Here is a 20650-nt window from a genome sequence, read left to right on the forward strand (position 1 = left end):
AATTCATTGGGGTCATGAACTTGGGCATCATACGGGGCATGTGCCCTGCAAAAACCTATTTTTTATGATCACCCGCTTGTGATGTGTTCTCCCAAACATCTTTTCTTTACTGCTTTTGTCAAAAAATGGGAATAATGACTTAAGGATGGGGATGGGAAGACTAGACCCCCTCAGTGCATTCTAGGAAGAGCCATTAGGCCAAATGCACCTGTGGTTTAAGAGGGCAGTGAGGCTGGTCCATCAGAGGGACAGTAATTCAGCAGTTGGACAATTGCTTAACCCAATTGCCGGGTAATAAACATGCTTAATAAAAAGGAATAGGACATCTGCACCATCTTGGCCATAAATATGCTCTCTTGTTCTGGGTAATCTACAAGAATACCTCTGAGCACACTTAGATCACCTACTATAAATAAATCCAATTTCTTGTATCCCCTACTGACCTTTTATCCTTAGGACTTCCAGCCAACCATGTCTCCCTGAATAACAGTCTCTGCCTTGTGTTTGAGCCTTGGAGCTCATGTGTGGGAAGAAAATGGCTCCGGTTCTCGTGTGAGGTTCAACAGAAGGTTCTCCTTCACTGGACCCTTCCTTTTTGAAGCCCAAGAGGAGTCATACCATGGACAGGGCTGTGGGGACAGGAAACGGAGGATGGTGTCTACTGAGTAGACATCGTAGGAGTTTCCCCAGAGTGGCTATTGCTGTCTACTCACAGGCAGCATGCATGACCCCTGGCTTATTACTGCCTCCACGGGCAGCTCTGTAGCTGTCAGCAGGATAACCAGAACTACTTCCACGGGTTGATCTTAGGATTATGGAAGATAATGTGTGCCATGTCTAGCATGGAGTTCATGTGCATGGATTTTGGAGTCAAGGGGATGGAGATTGGATAGATGCTCTCTCAGTGAGGGCATTCCAGCTGCAGAAACTTGGCAAGTCCCACCCTCTCTGAGCCCTTGTTTCCTGATCTGTGCAAAGGAGAGAGCCCCACTCAGAAAGTCGTGTGAGCAGTTGGGAGTGTTCCATGAGTCTTAGGTGGGCTCAGTTTTGGGTGGGAGCAGTCATGAATGGCAACTGGTCACAGTTCTCACTGCGAATCTACTTGGTTTTCCTCAATTATCTGTCTTTGTCTACTCAAAGCATGCTTTTCTTTAAAGTTTTTAAATGTTTGCTTTCACCTGGTTTTTCAGAGTACCAAGGGTGCTCCATCTTTTGAACAGAGGGTGAACAAAAGCCCAGGGTCGGTTATATCTGCAGACCATGGCGTTTTATATGAACCTTTAGTTAGCACCATAAGTCACAGAGCCATTACGGGGCCGCACTCAGCTGCACATAAATGCACAGGAGAATGAGAGGCTTAATAAATATGATCTGATGGCGATGAGAATGCGTGTCTGATGAGACAGGCTTCATGCACTTCTCATCAGAGACCACAATGAATCTTTTCTGTTGCTCTTGCACATTTGCATTTCTGACCGCACATTTGAGAAAACAAATGTTTCATTTTAGGGCCATCCCCCGAGTTGCCTTTATACCATTCTCACTGAATGTTTGCTCTAGAAAACGCCTCCCTTACCCCAAACCAAAATGTCTTTCACACATTGTTTGGCATAATCTTACTGTTAATTGGGCATAATTGTCTAAAATACAGGTCGTAATTGCTTCTTGTCTGAATATTTTACAAATCAAACAAGTTAACCATGAAGGATAACACAGTTCTTTGATGTACTTTGCAACCTGTGTTTGCCCCAACTTAGGGAAAAGCAAAATAGATGCAAGATGATCCGGGGAGGTACGGAAGGGAGATAGGCCAGCCCAAGTGCCGTGTTGGGCTTCCTGCTGTAGACTGTGTCTGCACCCAGCGCTACTGGCTATCTTGCCATTAGTGTTAAATTACAAGTGCAGGGCTGCAGGCATCCTTTTTATGGCGTGCTGGAGACTGACGGGCAAGCCCGGGGGACTGCTTAGCTAATGGAGGGCTGTTGATATATCGTACTGGACTGTATCTCTTTCATTGCATTCATTTTTAAATCCAACGGCTCACAGGAGATCAAGAGCCAGTTCTATTCAATATCATGTTCACAAGCCAAATTAGCTTGAGCTTTTGCATTTCTCCAGCCCCTGCCCCAATCCAAGAATACTAGCCTAGAGACCACAGGGATCCTGAGCAATCATCAACAGCACCCTGAGGTTTTTAAAGAGCATCCACCTTTCACATTTGATTCTCAGAACCACTCTGTGAGGTAAGCAGGAGGGCTGGGATTATTATAATTAAAGCTGGAGGTTGAAAAGCCAAGAATAGGACCTTCCTAGCCTGTATTCATTTTATCATACTTTATCAATCAAGCTGATAGCAGGAGTAAGTTCTAAACTATAGGAGAAGCTCTCTTTACTGACCCTCATGTAACCAACTCATCCCAGAAGCCAACCTCTCCATTCTCTTGTAAATAGCTAGTGCCCAGGGCTGACCGTGTGCCCCAAGCTGGTCACCTCCTCCTCACCTCCGTCCTTGCTCTCTCCATTTGAGAGGCAGGCTTCGAAGAGTCAGGCCCATTTGTTCTCAAGCCTTTTTTATGCTCTTAGAGCTGGTGTTTTCCTTACAGATTTAAATCAGTATACATGAAGGATTGAAATAGGCGCACAAAAGAAAGCATAGTTGTTTTGATAAAAACTAAGCCAAATACACTGAAAACGCCAAATTCCTTTAAAAGATACCTTCACATTAGGTGTGGGTGCGACAAAATTATAAAAGACTGAGAAAAATTATAAAAATGTAAAAAAGATTCTGCACTGAGATTCCTCTGAGGATATCAAACAAACATCACTCCTGGTTTAAAGAAACTAAAATTGGAAATTGTTGATCATGAATTAATTATAGGTGTAGCTTCTGCAGACCATAAGCCAGGGAACTCCAATCAGCAAACTCTTTCTTTAAGAAACTTTTTTTTAAGATTAATTATTTATTAGAGAGAGAGAGAAAGAGAGAGAGATCGCACATGAGCAGGAGGAGCGGAGGGAGAGGGAGAGAGATCTAAAGCAGATTCACTGCTGAGCTTGGAGCCTGAAACAGGACTCAGTCTCAGGACCCTGAGATCATGACCTGAGCTGAAGCCAAGAGTTGGACCCTTAACCGACTGTGCCACCCAGGTGCCCCCCAAATTTTTTTTAATGGAAGATGGCCTTGGTAATGTACCCCCAAATCAATAAGTGACTGACATTCAGATTTGAAGGTAGAACATTTGATACAACACCTACAATGAAATCTTATTATTCAGCCTTAAAAAAACAAGGACATCCTACGATATGCAACAACATGGATGAATATGAAGGACATCACACTAAGTGAAATAAGCCAGTCACAGAAGGACAAATACTGCGTGATTCCACTTGCCTAAAATATCTAAAATATTCAGACTCCTGGAAGCAAAGAATGGCAGGTTGGCATTCTCTGGCAACCACAACGGCATTGTGGTTGCCAGAGGCTGGAGGAGAGCAGAAACTTGTTACTCAGTGGGTGAAGAGTTTCTCTTATGCAAGAGGAGTAGGTACTAGAGGTCTGCTGTGCAACATTGTGCCTATAGTTTAGGGATACTCTATTGTGCACTTCGAATTGTGATAAGAGAGCGGATCTCATGTTCAGTACCCTTATCACACTTTTTTTTTAAGCAGCTTTGCAATAAAAAGTTTGATACAAATGTGTAATTTTTGAGTGATTCAGTGATCTTGCCTTTTAACTTCTCAATTGACAAATAATCTATGGGCTCCAAACCTGTCAGGTAAGAGGATTACTACTCTAGGCTTAACCCTAAACTCAACATAAATTGCAGTTCAATTTGGAATACCCCATGGGTGCCAGGAATCCAAGACCTGTAGACTCTGGAACTTGAAGCCACATTTCTTTCAAGGCTACAGTGCAGCCCCTCCCCTCTCCCCACCCCTCAGTCTGGCCTCATTTCAGTTCACTGCACTGACTTTGGAGGCCTGTCTAAACAGTCCAACCAGGATCTGAGCCTGGACTTTTTCTGGGTAAGGAAGCATGACTTCAAGCCTCCCAAGCCCTTCTCCCCACTCCCATCTTCTGACCAGGCTCAACCTGCCCAGAGCATACCAGACTAATGAAACTTGGCACTCTGTGGGCCTTCCTAAACCTGTGCTGAGTGAAATATCTTTATAAGGCTTTCTTAGAGCTTAACATAATGAATGTCTTCTGGCTGAGGTTCAGTTCAGACAGTGTCTTGCCAGGAGTGTGTAGAAAAGCCACCGCCCCCTTCTCAAAAGGACACTTGCCCCATCTCATCCTTGCCCTCCATGTAGACTCTTAGCCCCTCCCCAACCTTGAGCAGGGTCCACGGGGCTGGCAGAGATCAGCTTGGAGGACATGGATCCCTTCCTTGTGGAGCACAGGATCCAGAAGACAAACATCCCAGCCCAGGGGCTCAGAGCAGGTCTTATTTATGTGTCCACTTGTTTTACGCAGCTGACTTTACTGCACATTATTCAGACCAGTGGTTCCAAGTGGTTGTTACCAAGTTTGTAGGACAAACAAATCAGTAGGAAGGTGAGTTTCGAAACAGACAGTGGCAGGGATTTTGGAAAGGCTAGCCCACAGCTTGTGACCTCCCCAACAGCACTCACACCTCCCCAGGCTCTCCCAAATCCAGCAAGCAAGATCCAAAGAGCTGAAGAGAGCATAATACTAGGAGAGCTCTGGCCAGACCACCATTACTTAGCTTGGATTCACTCATAGGCAGCTTCTTTTTTTCGGTCTGTTTTGTGTTGAAATTAATTTGGAGGAGTGCATATCAACTACACGATAGGATTGCTGTATGGTGAGTACTGCCCATAAATGTCTCTAGTCGGGGGAGTCTATTTTTTTTTTTAACACAATGTGAAAATGCAGACTCTGAAGCAGCTTCTGCTCAGTTACCCTTCAGAATTAGGTGCACATCCTTCTTCCTATGTCTGGTCCTACCCAAAAATGTAAGACCTGTAGATTTAAGTTGGGGAATGGCTGTTGCAGGAAGAACTCAAGCCACGGTTTCCCCTCCCAAGGCCCGATTTCTGCTGCAGAAGAGACCCATATGCTAATAAACTGGTATTGACAAGTGTGATGGATGCAGCCAGGTACTTAGTGCTGGGGAGCAAAGTTGATTGCGTTTTACAGTCTGTGTATTTCTCTGTTTATTGCCTGTATTTTGTCATTAAGCAAACAGGTCCCTAATATAGCAAATCTCTCTAATCAGCAAAGCAAGGGAGAGAAGAACCAGAAGCATCATTAATTATGACCATTTGGCTGCAGCCTGGACAGTCTGTTGCCATTGGATTGGGCGACTTCCTCTGGTTTTATTTTCTGGAGGTAGAGCAGAAACTGGCTCCCCTTACGTTCCCTGCCCTGCTGGCTGACAGCTGCCTAAAACCCCGAGATGAGGCACTGACTTCTCTACTGAAACGGAGTCCTGGAGCAGCCAAGGCCAGGCTCTGCGTCAATGTGCTTCTAAGTCTCCGATTCCCTAAACAGAGCAAGTGTGCTGCTCCAAAGCCTGCTTCATCCCCGAGGCTCCAGGAGAGCCTACTGTGGGCAGAGCTCCTATGTGGGGGCTGCGGCTCGAGGGGTGGGGGTGGGTGCTGGACTGAGGGCTCCCAGAGATGTGTGTGTCTGTGCCTTCTGAACAGGAAGCCTATTGGCACCGGGGCAGGTTTTCCAAATGCTAATCACTGGGATCAAAAGCAGGAGCGTCCTCATTCTGACTCCAGGTAACAGAGGTTAACAGCATCTAATGCATTTATTAACCCTCTGGTGCCAGAGACTGGGGAGGTCTGGCCCTACAATTACAGTGCCGTGGAAATCCTATTACCCAACGTGCCTGGACTAGCAGATTACTACCGGTGACAATTTTTTAACCCTGCTGGAAGGACAATGTTTAGGAAGTGCCTGAATACAAGTTCTCCGGTTTTCCAGAATGACAACAAGGCTGCTGGGCTGGAGATGGTCCTCCCCTGTCCCTTTCATCCCCCCATCCTCAAGATGAAAACCCCGTGGTACTGTGGTTGGCTGGTGCTGTTTCCCCTCCACTCAGAGTCAGGTGGCTTCCCCCCTAACCGCAGAAGTCTGAATTCGCTGCTAGGAAACATTCTTTCATAAAAGAGATTAAAGAATTCATTTTTCAACATGCTGTACTGGTGGTTAAAATGGACTTTTAGAAAAATGAAATCCACTCTCTTCTTCCCTTCTTTATCCTTTCTTTTCTTTTCTTTTCTTTTTCAGGAGATGTCATATTTTAAAGCCATACTGTCAGGTTTGGGGTCTAGATAGGTCCGGGCTGGCCATGCTCTGTGCTGGGTCCCTGAGTATGTCATTAATGAGCAGGGTGCTGGGTCCGCAGACAGGACCTTGAGCTGGCACTTCCATTATTCCACCCTTAGTTTTACTGGTTTAAAACTCAGCAGTAAGACGTCCTCTTCTGGTTTCTAACTTACCTTCTACCTTACAAGATCTCAGAAATTTTGTTTGTTTTAATTTTCCTGGGACCATCCCAGTTTTTATCACCTGAGAGACAATACTGAAAGTGTGTAAGTACTCTTTGCAGTAGTTGAAGATGTAGGCTACCCTGTAATTCTGTGTTTATGTTTATCACTCCTGACTAGCAAGACAAGTGATAGCTTGATGATGTTTCCAAAAATGCTCAGGATAAAAGCCCTAAAAATGTAAAAATAACAGGTTGCTTAGGCTTCTAAAATGGGCTCTAAAAGCCAGATTTTCATAAGTGGTCTCTGGATTTGCATAGCAGATTTCTGACCCTCAGTGTCACTGGAGGGATTCAGACTGCACACAGGACTCCTAAGCCTCCAGCCAGCTAGACAATACACTGGTCTTAATTCCCAGACTCTGCCCCTCCATCTGCAGCTTATGAACCCTCACAGGCACCAGCCCCCCAGGGTGGTGGGGGGCACCACCTGTACTTGATGCTAGTCAGTCCAGGCAGCAGACCCACTGGCTCTCGTAATGGGCACTTCAGGTTTGATGTAGGATTGGGGAAAAAAAAAAAAAAAAAAACCTCATGTCTATACATGATCTTTTGATTCTGTTACCCAGAATAACAATAACTGGTATTGTTAAAATGACAATATAAAACAATATAAAATATTCCAATAACTGGTAACATCTGCCCTTCGCTTTCTTTTTTTATTATAAATTTATTTTATATTGGTGTTCAATTTGCCAACATACAGAATAACACCCAGTGCTCATCCCGTCAAGTGTCCACCTCAGTGCCCGTGCCCTTCGCTTTCTAATCAGATTCCCAGACCTTCCTGTGATCCATGTGAGGTTCAGGTAGAACTCCAGGATCCACTCTGCCTCTGCAGTGCTGGGAGTTTCCACTCTAATTGGGAAGCTGTGTTAATATGCCATGTAAGCAGAGTATTTAAAGTCCGGTGTGCATGCACTGCTAAGCTTCTGGAGTGCTAAGTGCTTCTTTGGGTTGGGAAGGCATTTAACAGGGGAGAAGGCATTTTCTCAAGAGTATTTGCAGGGGCCTGGATACACACTATTATCTTTACTCTGCAGGTTATCTACTTATGCCAATGAGAATGGTCCTCAAGGCAAGAAGAACTTGGAGATGCTTCCTCCAGTTATTGTGAAGCCAATGGGGATACAGGGAGACAAGGTCTCACATTGACCATTTCCTTTAGGTAGATGCCAACGGGATGCCTGCTTTGGGGGAAAAAGAGCTCAGAGATTTCAAAGACCTGAAGCTGGTCTAAATGTTTTCTCATGTGTGATGGAGCAATAATCCCCACTGTTTCCAGATAGAAGGCAAGAGCCTGCATGCCTGTAAACCTACATGCAGTGTGAAAGCCTCAGTGACCAATGCGGGTCAGAAATCTACCTCTACAGATCTGGAGTCCCCTAAAACAGTCTGTTAAGACAGAAAACTTTTCTTATCCATTGGTAGGAGCCCCTTTATAATGATTTAATAATGACGGGCATTGTTACTAGTATTTCAGCAGATTCCTGAAGTGACTCAGTATGGCTAATGAGTATGTCAGATTGTGTAAACAGTGAGTAAAACCCTACATATCAGTGCTAATCATACAGACCAGAATAGGAAGGAGGGCCCCTCAACCCTTCGAACTTCTAGGCCTATAGAAGGTTTAGGACACAGAGGCATAGTTTAGCTATGACCACAAGCACAGAAATAACTTGAAGGCACAATGTGTCCCAGACTAGAAGTCAGACTGCTTTCTCTGCACATTTTAGTGAACTTCTTAGTTATGCAAAGGCCATTAGCAAGGGTTTATGTCTTTTGTAGATTATGGCCTAGCAAAGAAAAAAGAGAATGAGATATTTTAAGGCCATTTTGGTATCTGGGCACAATTCCAATCTTGAACAGAAATAAAACATGTAAAGTTCTGTACATTATTCTCTGCAGGTAACCATGCAATGGACTAGATTTGCTATTACTATAGATTAAAAGTAGGCTTTTGGGTAAGGTTCAATTCCTCTTCTAATTTCTCCTCTGATCCTCTTATACATAACATTTAGTGACCTTTGAACAGCCTGGGGATGCCTCACAGTGTCTTATTTCTTCATGGCTGTTTAAAGGTTTCTATTTCATATTCGCAGCTGGCATATGCAAATATAGGTAAAGATTATGATGCCTCCCAAGTAGCATTATGGTCAGTAAATTACTCCTTGGGTGAACAGGCCATCATCATCAGCCTAGCATGTCTTCAACGAGTTACAGAAGTCTTCCTGCAACAGACAGCCTGCCAGTTGCCATTCACTCGGAGCTGGGTGCCCAGACACTCCTTGATTCAAGTGTGATGCTTAACCAGGGTCATCCTGTTGGGACATGAGCTCTCTGTCTTTGGTGTCAACAGACACTTGTTTTGGGGGAAGGAGGTCATTGGAGGGGAGTTTGTCATGTGGATTTGGGGGCAGGTAGAGCATGAAGAGTCAAGCATGCCAGGATTCCTGGGAAAAAGCACTGTAATAGAGGAAAGAGCACATTTTCTTTCAAGAGTTTTAGAGACCTGGTCTGTATCCTGACTCTACCAGTAAATGGCTATGTGACCTTGGAGAAGTCACTTAACTTCACTGCACTCTGTCTTCCTTTACAAAACAAAAGGGCTGTACTGGGTCAGCAGTTCCCATTGTCACTGTTTAAGTGATGGAAACTTCCCTTCAACTCAGCTGTCCGGTAGAAGCTCAGTGGGGACTAGTTCCCATGTGAGGAGATGGGGAGCTCAACGCTTTCACTGCCACTGCCCCAGAAGCAATTGTATGATTACTGGAGCTGGATCCATAGCACCCTGCACAGTTCCTCCAGGGAATCCATCTGTAAGAGTCCCTGCCCTGTGCGAGAACTCCTAAGCCACGAATGGGTTACTCAACTAGAAGACAGTCCCGTGAGCCCAGAGACTATATCCTTTGGCTCCTATCACCTGATACCCAGCTTTGGAAAATAGCTTGTCGACTGAAGCAATGAATAAAACAAATGAACAAACAAGCTTCAGGAAGACCTATCTCTATATTACTAATGAAGGGGGATTTTTATTGCCACGTTTTTACCTCAAAGGCACATCCCCAAAATGAACATTCAGAGATATACATGAGTTCCAAATATGGATGACCTCAAAACTTGGGGTGCCTGGGTGTCTCACTCAATAGGTTAAGCATCTGACTCTTGATTTGGGCTTAAGTCATGATCTCAAGATCATGAGCTCGAGTTCCATGTTGGGCTCTACACTAGGCATGGAGCCTGCTCAAGATCCTCTCTCTCCGTCTACCTCTGCTCTCCCCTCCTATGTTCTCTCCGCACTCTGGCCCTCCCTCTCATACTTTCTTCCCCCTCCCCTCCCCTCCTATCTCTCAAAAAACAAAAACAAAACTTTGTCTTTAGTAACCTAACCTAGTCTTGGGCTGCCCTCGCTAGCCATCGGCCACAGGTAGCTACTGAGCCTTTGAAAAGGGGCAGGTCTGATATGAGATGTGCAATGTCAAATACGCCAGGTTTTGAAGAATTAGTATGAAAAAGAAAGTGTAAAGTATCTCATTAATGACTTTTTATATTGACTGCATGTTGAAATGATAATATATTGTGTTAAATAAAATACGTTATTACAATTATCTTCACCTTTATCTCTTATGTGGTTGCTAGAAAGTGTAAGATTATGTATGGGCTTATCGTTGTGACTCACATATTTCTATCGATGGCCCTGCCCTATACAACTAAGTGATGAGTGAATCATCAGTAATTATTATTCTGTACTGTTTATGAGTGATTTTATGTGTGTGTGCATGTGTTTGTCTTTCTGCAGGCACAGAAGCTGAAATCCAATATGTCGGGCAGTACACACCTCTGTCTTTCTGATGTAAGTTGTGTTTCTCCCTGGGTCTCCCTGCATTTCTAGAGACAGAATCCTTTGCACCCCTGGTGATGACATAAAGGCTCAAAGACAATGAGGTTTCAGATCTAGGAAGACGATCTAAGGCACCCTCCATGTTTCTGTCCTTTGAGCCAAGTGAATTCTTCAGGTCCCAGGGCACAAAGTTAGACCTAATGTGGGACCCAAGATCCTCATCTCAGAGTTCGATCCAGCACAGATACTATTGTTCCAGTGCCAGACTATGTGACCATAGTCATGTAAAATCAACCAGCACAGAGGACATACAATAGTTCTCACTGCTTACCAGATGTCCTCTGTCTACAGATCCTTTGACCTCTGCAGCACCAAGAGGTACTGGTAGCTAGAGCGGGACACATTACTCTCCCCATTTTATGGGTGAGATGAAGGATTCTGTCCTGTGCCAATCATTGTGGCGGGTTTGGCATTATGAGGCTGAGGGAGTGCTGTGGTGGGGAAAGAGTCACCCATCTAGGGAAGGATAGCTGTGCCAACTGGAAGTCTGAAGGTTGGAGTTCTGGTGTGGACTCTCCAGCTGATAAGTGGGGCAGGCTTCTTTGTCTAGAAAATCTAGAGTTGAAGGGGCAAATGGAGATAAAAGTTGCTGACTGCCCTGCTGGTCTCAATGCAATTTGTGGCTCATCTCTGCATGAACTGATACTTGCCTGGACCAATTTCCTGAGATGAATCTTCCTGCCCTTCTTCAGTGATGGTGAGGGACAGTGGGCTTCCTCCTAAGTCAGTATGAAAAGGAGAGGCATTCCATGTTGCCTTAGCTGTGGAGAGAGCCGGAAGGTAGGCATGAAGGAAGATGCAAAGTGGATTTCAATAATCTGTAGTGGAGGAGTGCGAAGCAGGTGTTGGCCAGTTTATCATAAAGTATATAAGTGTATTATATCCAGTTCTCACCCAGATTCATGATTCCTTTCCATAAAACTACAAGTCAGTGAATGAAAATCTCCATGGTAATATCTTGAAGGGTCAGCTTTGGTGAGTGGTACAGCTAGTTGGAGGTGAGGGTGGGAGAGAGAAAGAGTAAGGTTAAAATACACTGGGATAGGAGGAATACATGTGGGTGACAATGAAAATATTCTCTCTTACAGCGTGATTATGAAAAGAATGGTCTCTCTGGTCCTTCCAGCCACATAACCACAAAATCAATGGCTGCTCCTCCAAGCTGCGGTCTGAGCCCACTGCTGGTTCTGGTGGTAACCGCCCTGTCCACCTTATTATCTTTATCTTTGGCAGAAACATCGTAGCTGCATTGAAAAAACAATATGGACATGTACAAAGACAAAAACCAAGCTATCTGTTTCCTGTCCTCTTGTATATCTGAAATTCCAGTTTTAGGAGCTCATTTGAGACACTGCAAAAAGTTTGATCCAACTGGAACTTTTTGTTTCTTCTTTTTCTTTTCTTTTCTTTTCTTTTTTTTTTTTTTTTAAGAGATCTTCTTGTGATCCTTAGGGCTTCTATGGGATACCTTATGCAGTGCTACATTCCATATTGAAAAGGCTTTGGGGCATGCTGTATTGCAAAGGGGCAGTTCGTAAATTTGGCTGTAAAACAAACTGGGCCTGTGTTTGACATGATGATGATGTTGATGATTTTAACACTTTAACTCTGGCCTTTACTAGCTAAAGAAGGACTTCGTATTTCTAAGGAATCTCCCGTATCTCATGTAATGGCCTTGGTTTCTGATGACATCACTTTAGCCTAACATGGGTGCAAGCTTATTTTGTCACAAAGCAAAGATTCTCACCAAGAGGATCTTGGTGGACTTTGTGCAGACAAGCTTGCACCAGTGCTCACCTTTCTATATGCACTAGCATTTTCCACACTGTTTGTGTACTGTAAACAGTTCTACACTCTCGTACCAAACAAATGACACTTGTCACATCAAAATGTTAGTGTCTGTCTTTGAATCAGAATAGAGGGGACGAGTGTGCATGAAACTTCGCAGTACCTTGATTACTGAATGACACTCTCCTAAGCCTTACCTGAGTGAGAAGCCCTTTAACTAACAAGAGTCAAATATAGCTGACATGTCATTCTAATACTCTTTACACGTATGAGGTTATATGTAGAAAAAAAATTTTACTACTAAATGATTTCAACTATTGGCTTTCTATATTTTGAAAGTAATGATATTGTCTTCATTTTTTTACTGATGATTTAATACAAAATACATGGAGCTCGTTTTCCTCTCGTAAGTAGTGTTAGCTCCAATATTAACTTCACGAAGACAGCTTTTCAAAAGCAGACTCCGAGGAGCCTCATGCTTTAGCAGAAAGCTCTGCATCACGTTACTGTGGACAGGCAAGAGGAAACAGAGCAGCCAAGTGTTGTCTTTTATCATTTCTTGAAATGCAAGCGTGCATACCCGTGAGGAAACTGATGGCCACTTGTAAATGCCCTGCAACATCTGATGGCACCTGTGCCAATTGACACAATCTAGTACCTTGGTTTTCATGTTGCTTGACAAAGGCAGGTTTGACTGGGCTGGAGGACAGGAACATGCTGCCCTCTATTCTGAAGCAGATCTGTGCCAGGGTACAGTTCTTTTCCTAAGGGTTGTCTTGACTCTCAACGATGATGACCTGGTCACTGTTGAGAGTGATTTGGTTTGAAGGTCATCAGGAATCTACTTGCATCTTGTTATGTGTCCTCCATGACAGACTGTGACTGACTGTGGAAAGAAAGGCTACTGGATCAAGAGGACCAACCATAGGTCTATAGAGATGAGTTGGCTGGCAGAGATACACAGAACAGAACAGGACTTTGGAAACAAGGCATCTGGCTTGTTCACTGCTCATCATCTCCCATCATTCTCATCCTGAAGTGCACTTTTGAAGTCTGGTTGATGGTGACATTCAGAATCTACAATGATCGAGTGCTAGGAGCCATGCTTCTCCAACACTGAGTAGAGAAGAGGAGAATCCACCTGAATAGAGTGCTGGGAGCATTAATCTCCCCACATCAGTAGAGGGGCTGGAGGAGGAATCCAAGGTGCACAGTTCATACTGACCCCCTTTGCCCGCTGATGTTTGCCTTGTAAGAATTAATCAAACCACTGGGGTGGGAAATCTATTCAACCCAAGATAAAGGCATAGTCTTTTAGCTCTATTGGTGTTTGAAGTACATTTATATCCAAATGTTAATAAACATAAATGTATAATACTACGTACCGAGTTTTTTCAGTTCAAAATGTTTTCAAGGAAAATTCATCAAACAAATTTGATTAGTGAAAGGTTTCCTAAAGACTCTTACTTTGAATAAACACATTAAATGTGTCGAAATATTTGGAATTCCAGTCATCTATGAAAGCATATCTCTTACAGAGCATATTTTGTTTTGATTAAGGTATCTCTGTGTATCTACACTGAACTAATTGCATATAGGTCTGATTCTATGTGATCTACTGTAGAAAGCTATTGATTCCTTCTGCAGTAAACAGCAGCTGTAATTAGCTTCAGATGACCGAAGAGGAAATAGGAGTTATCAGAGCTAACAAGGTAGCCTTCGGTGAAGAACTCGGGGATGTGCAACACATAAATTACATTTTGGAAAGCCTCATCTATCAGCAACAAAGATCTCATTTTTCTTTACAGATAGAAGCATATTAGAGTTACCAAATTCTAAATTTGAAAATAAATTACTGATTAAATAAACGGGGGGAAGGATGTTCAATGACAACACGTTAGAGAGACTCTTACAGATTCATGCCAAGCCAAGTGTTTCTGCCATTCAGTGTGATTCTCAGTTTAACACAGTGAACCCAAAACACCATCATTTGCCCCAGGACACTAAAGCAAGCAAGTGACTTAAACCTTTAACTTACTTGTGCAGCAGGGCTGACAGCAAAAATGATTACTTCCTATCTCTCAGTTCCTGCATTGGGGTACCAGATGCAAGGGCCTTCTGCTGGGGTTTGGGCCTCTTGCAGAACTTATCTCATTGTAGCTGATTTTGACCAAACAAAAACAGTAACTTATATCCATGTAGACCATGACTCCCACATCAAGTCTAGCTGTGCCCTGCTTATTTGAGAGAATGAAGAAAAGGGACAGTATTGCCAAACTGATTGGAAGCACATTGATTCCACTTTGATGTTAAATATCTTTGACCAATAATATGTTGGAGTATCTTTTTAATAGAGCACATGGAGGAAGAAGTGCACAATAAAGAAAAGGATTCATAATGCCATTTCCATGTTTATTTTTCCATATCTGATTTCAAGACCCTAGAGTATAAATTGAGAATTACTCAGATTATTTTTTATTAAGTATAGTGAACTGTATCCAGAGTACAATAAGAGTGTGGTTTTCATTTAAAAAAATAAATTATTGAACAATTCCTTATCCTGTCGTAAAAAATGTCTTAGAAGCCACCTTTGAGTTAACCAAACCTGGGACAAGTTTTCTCCAGAGCTGCCTTTGATTGGGTCTATATGAAGACTGTTCTAACATGCATATGTTCCAGGGATGGGTCCTCTCCAACTGCATCCTCTCGCCCGCCTGTCCCTTTGAACTCTAAACTAGACACTCCTGAGACTCCATCTGCCAAACTAGGAAGGGAGGCGAGCAGAAGCATTTTTGAGTCCGTGTAAAGTGCTTGTTGGGAAAAGAGATGTAAGAGCAGTGGGAGTTTGTATAATTAGCAATTTCTTTCCTTCAAATCTGGCAAAAGTGTATTTCTGTTGTTACTATTGACAAAATAGTGGCCATGGAGGAGCCATCGTTTGGAAAATAAGTTTTTATTCATGTAGTCAGACAACTCATGACTTACTTGAGTCAATAAACGGTAGACCAGAGAAGGGCTGCTTAAATGAGCTTCCATTTTCTAATTCCCTTTCGATGCTGGTCTTGTTCTCCTGGATGCATACCCCTGTGATCTCTGTTGCTTCTGCTCTTCGATAAAGCAGAGGAGACCATGTGAGACCTATCCTTTCGAGAAAGACTACAAAGCAGTGGCAGCAGATGGGCATGAATGACCAAGGGCCTGGGTCTTGGCATGACCGAAAGACTGGTCTGCACTGGACTCTAGGAGTTTGGAGAGATAAAGCAAAACCCAGGAGCAATACGAGGCCAGGTGCCATGGGTAAATGGGTCCCATGGTCTGCTGGCATTCCTTCCTGATCCACGTAGGAGCCTTGACCTCACAAAATAGCCAGAGTCCCTTGAATGAGACAGCAGTGCCTTTGTGGAAAGTAAGCTAGAGCTAATATCTGGACAACAGAGGAATACATTTTTTTTTTTTTTAGAAATTCTAAAACTGTAAAACAGCTGAGAATTCAGTTGGAAACCCTTAGAAGCTATGTTTTGCTCTTATCCCTAAGATAAGCATCTCATGTATATATCTGACACTTCTTGACTTTGACAACAGCTTTTCTTCTCAAGTGGCCATTTGTTCTAAGTCTGTTGTCTAGGATTCTAGAGGACTATACATCTGAACACATGCTCATGGCAGAGGGTTTAAATCTGGGGGTTTGGGCACTGCCTGCATCCTGGGGTGAGTTTAGTGGGACATTTCATTTCACAGGGAGAGTTGTCTTAAGACATGGGTTCACTCTGTCTCTTTCATTCGATTATCAGTGCCGAGTCCCCATTTGTGTTCTTTATCACTCAAGTGTTTAACAGGGTCCCTTCCCGTCGATTTTTCATTCTAATCATTCTAAATTTAGTCCTACTCAGATTAATTCTTGTTCTGCCAGGAACCCTGGCTTTTTGAAGACAGAGAAGCCTCTCTCCGGAGTCAGGTGATCTGAAGGTGATGTTAATCCCCCAAGTAGGAAGTTCCCCATCCAATCCTCCCTCCTCTGAGCTCCCTCTTCTTAGCCTTGGGATCATCTTGTCTGCTCATCCTCACCAGGCATCCTTTTGTTGCTCCGGGGCTCTCTGATGAGCTTCTCCTCACCCCCCTCCTGGAGATAGCCCGGGGTTGTTCAGCGGGATGCGCCACCTGCACTTCTGATTGTTCTGAGATCCAGCCCAAAGGGGTGGGGAGGCGCACAAACCCCGTTTCAATAAACTGCCTGCAGAGAACCGCAGCCTGCTACCAGTCATTGAGGTCCTCGCCCCCTAAGGTCTCCAGGCTCATTTGACCAGCACAGCTGCGACTTGGGCTGTCTGCCTCTGGCAGGTGCCAATATCAGTGTCTTGTCCCACTGCCATGAGTTTATTTTTGCTCCAGGGCAGCTGCCAAGCCCAGCACCAGCATCAGTAAAAGGTTTTCTCTGATTTTCTTTGTCCCACGTCGGGTTTTCTTACCACTCCCCACTTGGCATTTTATAGAAAATAAAATGACCAGAGACCATCAGTCCCTTCTTTCATTTGGGCTTTGGGCATCTCTTCCCGCTCCCCCAGCCTCCCCTAAGGGAAAGCATGCTCCATGGTAGATATTTAGACAATGTTGGGTGAATGAAAAACTCTGGGGCACTGAAAGACTCTATTTTGTAATACAGTAGCAAGAACTGGTCTACCTGCATTGTCTTGCCAGCACTGAGCTCTTGTACACAGCAGTAGAGGTGTCCTGAGGTTACGGAGAGTGACCCAGAAGGGAGTGTCAAACAAAGCATTAGAATTAAAGCAGCTTTAAATCTGCCAACTGTATTTCCTCTGAGAGATGGAAATTTAGCATTGGGCCCCAGGACAAGCTGAGCACAACCAGCCAGTCCCAGACAGGACAGGACTCCAAATCGGGTAAACTGATTTCAGGGGAAACTAGCCATGGAGTGAGTTGATATTTTAAACTGCTTGAGTGCGGGATGCTGGCCAGAAAGGTGGACCACTCCACCACTCCCGGACCAAGCCCAGGCCTTTGCCAGCACCCTGAGAAGCAACCTAGGTCGTCTTCAAATCAGCACATTTATTGAACATCTACTCTAGTTGAGTGAACCGTCATTTAGGACTGAAGCTCCTCCACGGGTAACTTGAGAATACAAGGCCTTCCGACACCCATCTTTTCGGGATGACAAAATCCTTCACTTTAACATCCTTCAGAGAATCTAAGTTCTCTTTACAAGTAGTCCAAGAAGCCACTTTCCCGACTCAGTCTCCACAAGGCAGTTAAGTCCCAGTCAATAGGCAGACATACAGCAAGACGCCCAGCTCAAGCACTATGGGGAAGGCAGACATAGCCACCCTCAGCTGAAGCCTGACAGGCTGCCACGGAGAACCAAGTGGGGCCACCCTTTGAGGCCTCAGAGGGCTGTGAGCGTGGCCAGGGGGCCATGCCAGTGCAACTGTCCCAGCTGTTGGGTACCAGCCACAGCGCAGGTGGGAAGGGAGACATCAGACTGCTTTAGCAGGAGAAAGCGGATCGCCAGAAGTGTTCATGCAAAACTTTCAAAGTACACAGTGACCCCTTATGCCAGCGAATACAACCCAGATGATTAGACTAAAGAAAAGTAGGATGAAGAATTGGAAAACTCAGGTGATGCCCTGGGTGGGAGAAGCACAAGGCTCTTAGGAGTGGGCAAAGGTCTGTCACCTGTCATTGGGGCCAGGCAGGACATCTGCACAGGTGCAGGGGAAGGTCTTGTAGGCCTTCTCAGCACACTGGCCCCCGTGGCTCCATCACAAAAGCTCCCCTCCTCTCTCCGTGTCACAGCTTCTCCAGGGTTGTGTGATCTGGCTTTATCTTCCTGGTGTGCGAAGCGTGCTTGATCTGGAATCTGGCTTTTTAGTTTTTAGCTTCAACCGAAAGCATTTCTGAAATGTGGGAAAAAGAATGGGAACTGGAGAACCAGCTTACACACTGCCCTGCCTTATTTGGCTGTAGTCTTCTAGTAATGAGACTTCTAGATTCAGAAATAGCTGATTGTCCTCAGAGGGTTGAAGAAATGGTTTCAGAAACCCAAAATCCAGGGCCTTCTATTTCTTCTAATTATCTATTTTTTCCTCTCTCTCTTTTTGTCCCCCAAGGGAGGAGAGGGAAGGCTTTCCACCACAGAGTTTTCTTTAAAGAGTTTTCTCCTCTCTTGTGCATTATCCCTTAGATATTGAAATTATTTTCTCTTGTTTAATCCGCCTCCTGCTGAGAAGCAGTGTGAGATTCAGGATGTGGGCTTTTGGGTTGTATTCTTTTAGATGGTATTGCATTTTTACTCCTAACCTGAGGGTATGTCTCAATTTCTGTTCCTTCTGTTTCATGTAGATTAACAATCCAGGTTGAATAGAATAAGAATTCTGGTTTTTAGGAGGGTTTTAGACCTCTGTCCCAGGTGAGGGGGTCAGACACCCAACCTCGTCCAGAGCTGAGGTGAGAGGTGTAGCGAGCTTCATTGAAGCCTCCAGTCAGGAGAGGATACAGGTGAGCGACTTCCCTCGTGGTCTCCATATTATACTGTGTGTTTCCTGAGTCTCCCCTCGTAAGAAATACACGATCTCATCACCTTGTGAATCTGCTTTCCTGCAGATGGGCAGGAGAACCTGTGCATTCTCCTGGGCCATCCCCACACCGTCCCTCACTCCGCTGTGTGCAGCCTGCTTTACCACCACCACCCACGGAAGAACACCTACATATAGAAGTACAAGTTTTGCTCTTTGGACTTTGGAAGTGGTTTTGTGATGTTTGACTTTTCTGTTAACATACTGCTCAAGCACTACAGAATGTACGTACGTAGTCTGTTCGGCCATCCTCCACCCCGGAATACCCTAATAAACATTGTTTTCTTTTTTTAAAAAAAAACAAAACTACAATTGTGGTGTCTTTTCCTTTTATCTTAATTCTTTGGAAAATGATCTTGAAACTGCAAAGGCATGGAGATCCCAGTATCAAGATATGGGAGGGTTTCTGACAATGGAGGAGATAAGACTCCTGAGGACTGGATGTCATTGACACAGATCCTTCTAGGATAATTCTTTGTTGTGGGGGATGGTGTCTGGTCCTGTCCATTGTGGAATATTTAGCAGCATCCCTGGCCCTGACCTACTAGATGCCAGTAGAAACCACCCCCAAGACACTGTGGCCCTATACAGACCCTGGTTCCTTTTAGGATGCGTATGTGAGCTGTTGACACAGTGTTCAACACTCATGTGTTGAGTTATTTGTGTAAGCTTATAAACAGTAAGTATTTTGATAAAAAGTAGAGACAGAGTAGGTCATTTTTTGTATTTTCCAGGATCTAGCTCAGTGCCTGGCAAGGAAAAGTTACTTTACACTGCATGAACCTGGATTTTATCCCTGGGCATTAACATCATGATTGTAGTTGCTCAAAATATGACTCCCCAGCTTCCCTGGGGAGGTTCTAATCTCTGGCACCTTTATTGCCACCAGGACTTTTTAAGACAAAATACTAAAGCACAAAACACAGTAATTAACCTCATCGATGTCATTTGCTTCCATCTATAATTTGCAGTCCACTACGTAGCAAGAAGACCTTGCCTCTTACAGGACAGAAGCCTGTGTTTCAGTGGAGGTCCTGCAGGACCCAATTTTGTGATCTTTTCATTCAATTGGGTTTTCCTATTCCTTTGTCTCCTGGGCCTGCTTTCCAATGACCAAGTTTAAAATGGTTTCTAGCAGGCTTCACAGTTTGGATTAAAAGTTTATGAGCATTTGAATTTGAGCCTGGTGTTTTAGAGATGTGACAAAAACCCAGATCCCAACATCTCCCCTGGCTTTGGGATCCTCAGGCTGCCTGAGCAGAAATCCATGAGTTCATTCACAGAGAAATGAACCTCGTCATGTCAGCACGTGGGGCAGGCCCCTGAGAAGGGCAGGACTCTGAGTTCCCTGGATCATAGCAGAAACGGGGAGGGAACAGTCCCCTGGGGACATCAGTTTCCTTTCCCGAGTCCCTAAGGATTCTAATCACCTTCTGAATACAACCACATCCCCAGGATGCAGGTGATAGAAATTTTAGGAGCTGGAACAAGAGATGACTAATAAAACCCTGAGAGAAATGCCAAGAAAGTGAATAAAAACTGTGACAGAAACAAGATACAAGGCTGCTTGTGTTTGGTGATATAAATAAAGCATAAACAGAAACACAGTGATGTGAAAGATATGAGCAGAGTATCCATAAAAGTCACATAAACTGGCATTGCTGGCCACACTGACTGCTTTTATCCTCGCGAAGAGTCCCATCCAGGCTGCTAGGCAAAGAATTCACCATGTTTAAAAGATAAAGGGAAGAATACCTTGGGTGGCTATTTAAATAGGGATGATCTTTTTTAGAAAGCCATTTGACAATGTGTATCATAATTTAAAATCCGTATCCCCTTTGAGCCAATAA

General features: G+C 44.2%; 1 protein-coding gene across 3 annotated transcripts in view; it reads left to right on the top strand.

Moving 5' to 3' along the window:
* Positions 1-19055, top strand: part of GFRA1 (GDNF family receptor alpha 1) — a 208199-nt gene extending 189144 nt beyond the window's left edge. For all 3 annotated transcript variants that reach the window (XM_041745606.1, XM_041745607.1, XM_041745605.1), the window contains 2 exons: positions 10324-10377; positions 11514-19055. In XM_041745606.1, the coding sequence (XP_041601540.1) occupies positions 10324-10377; positions 11514-11669 (210 nt within the window). In that variant the 3' untranslated portion in view covers positions 11670-19055. The remainder of the gene's footprint in view (positions 1-10323; positions 10378-11513) is intronic.
* The last annotated feature ends 1595 nt before the right edge of the window (positions 19056-20650 follow it).

This window comes from Vulpes lagopus, chromosome 2, assembly GCF_018345385.1.
Source record: "Vulpes lagopus strain Blue_001 chromosome 2, ASM1834538v1, whole genome shotgun sequence".
Taxonomy (NCBI): domain Eukaryota; kingdom Metazoa; phylum Chordata; class Mammalia; order Carnivora; family Canidae; genus Vulpes; species Vulpes lagopus.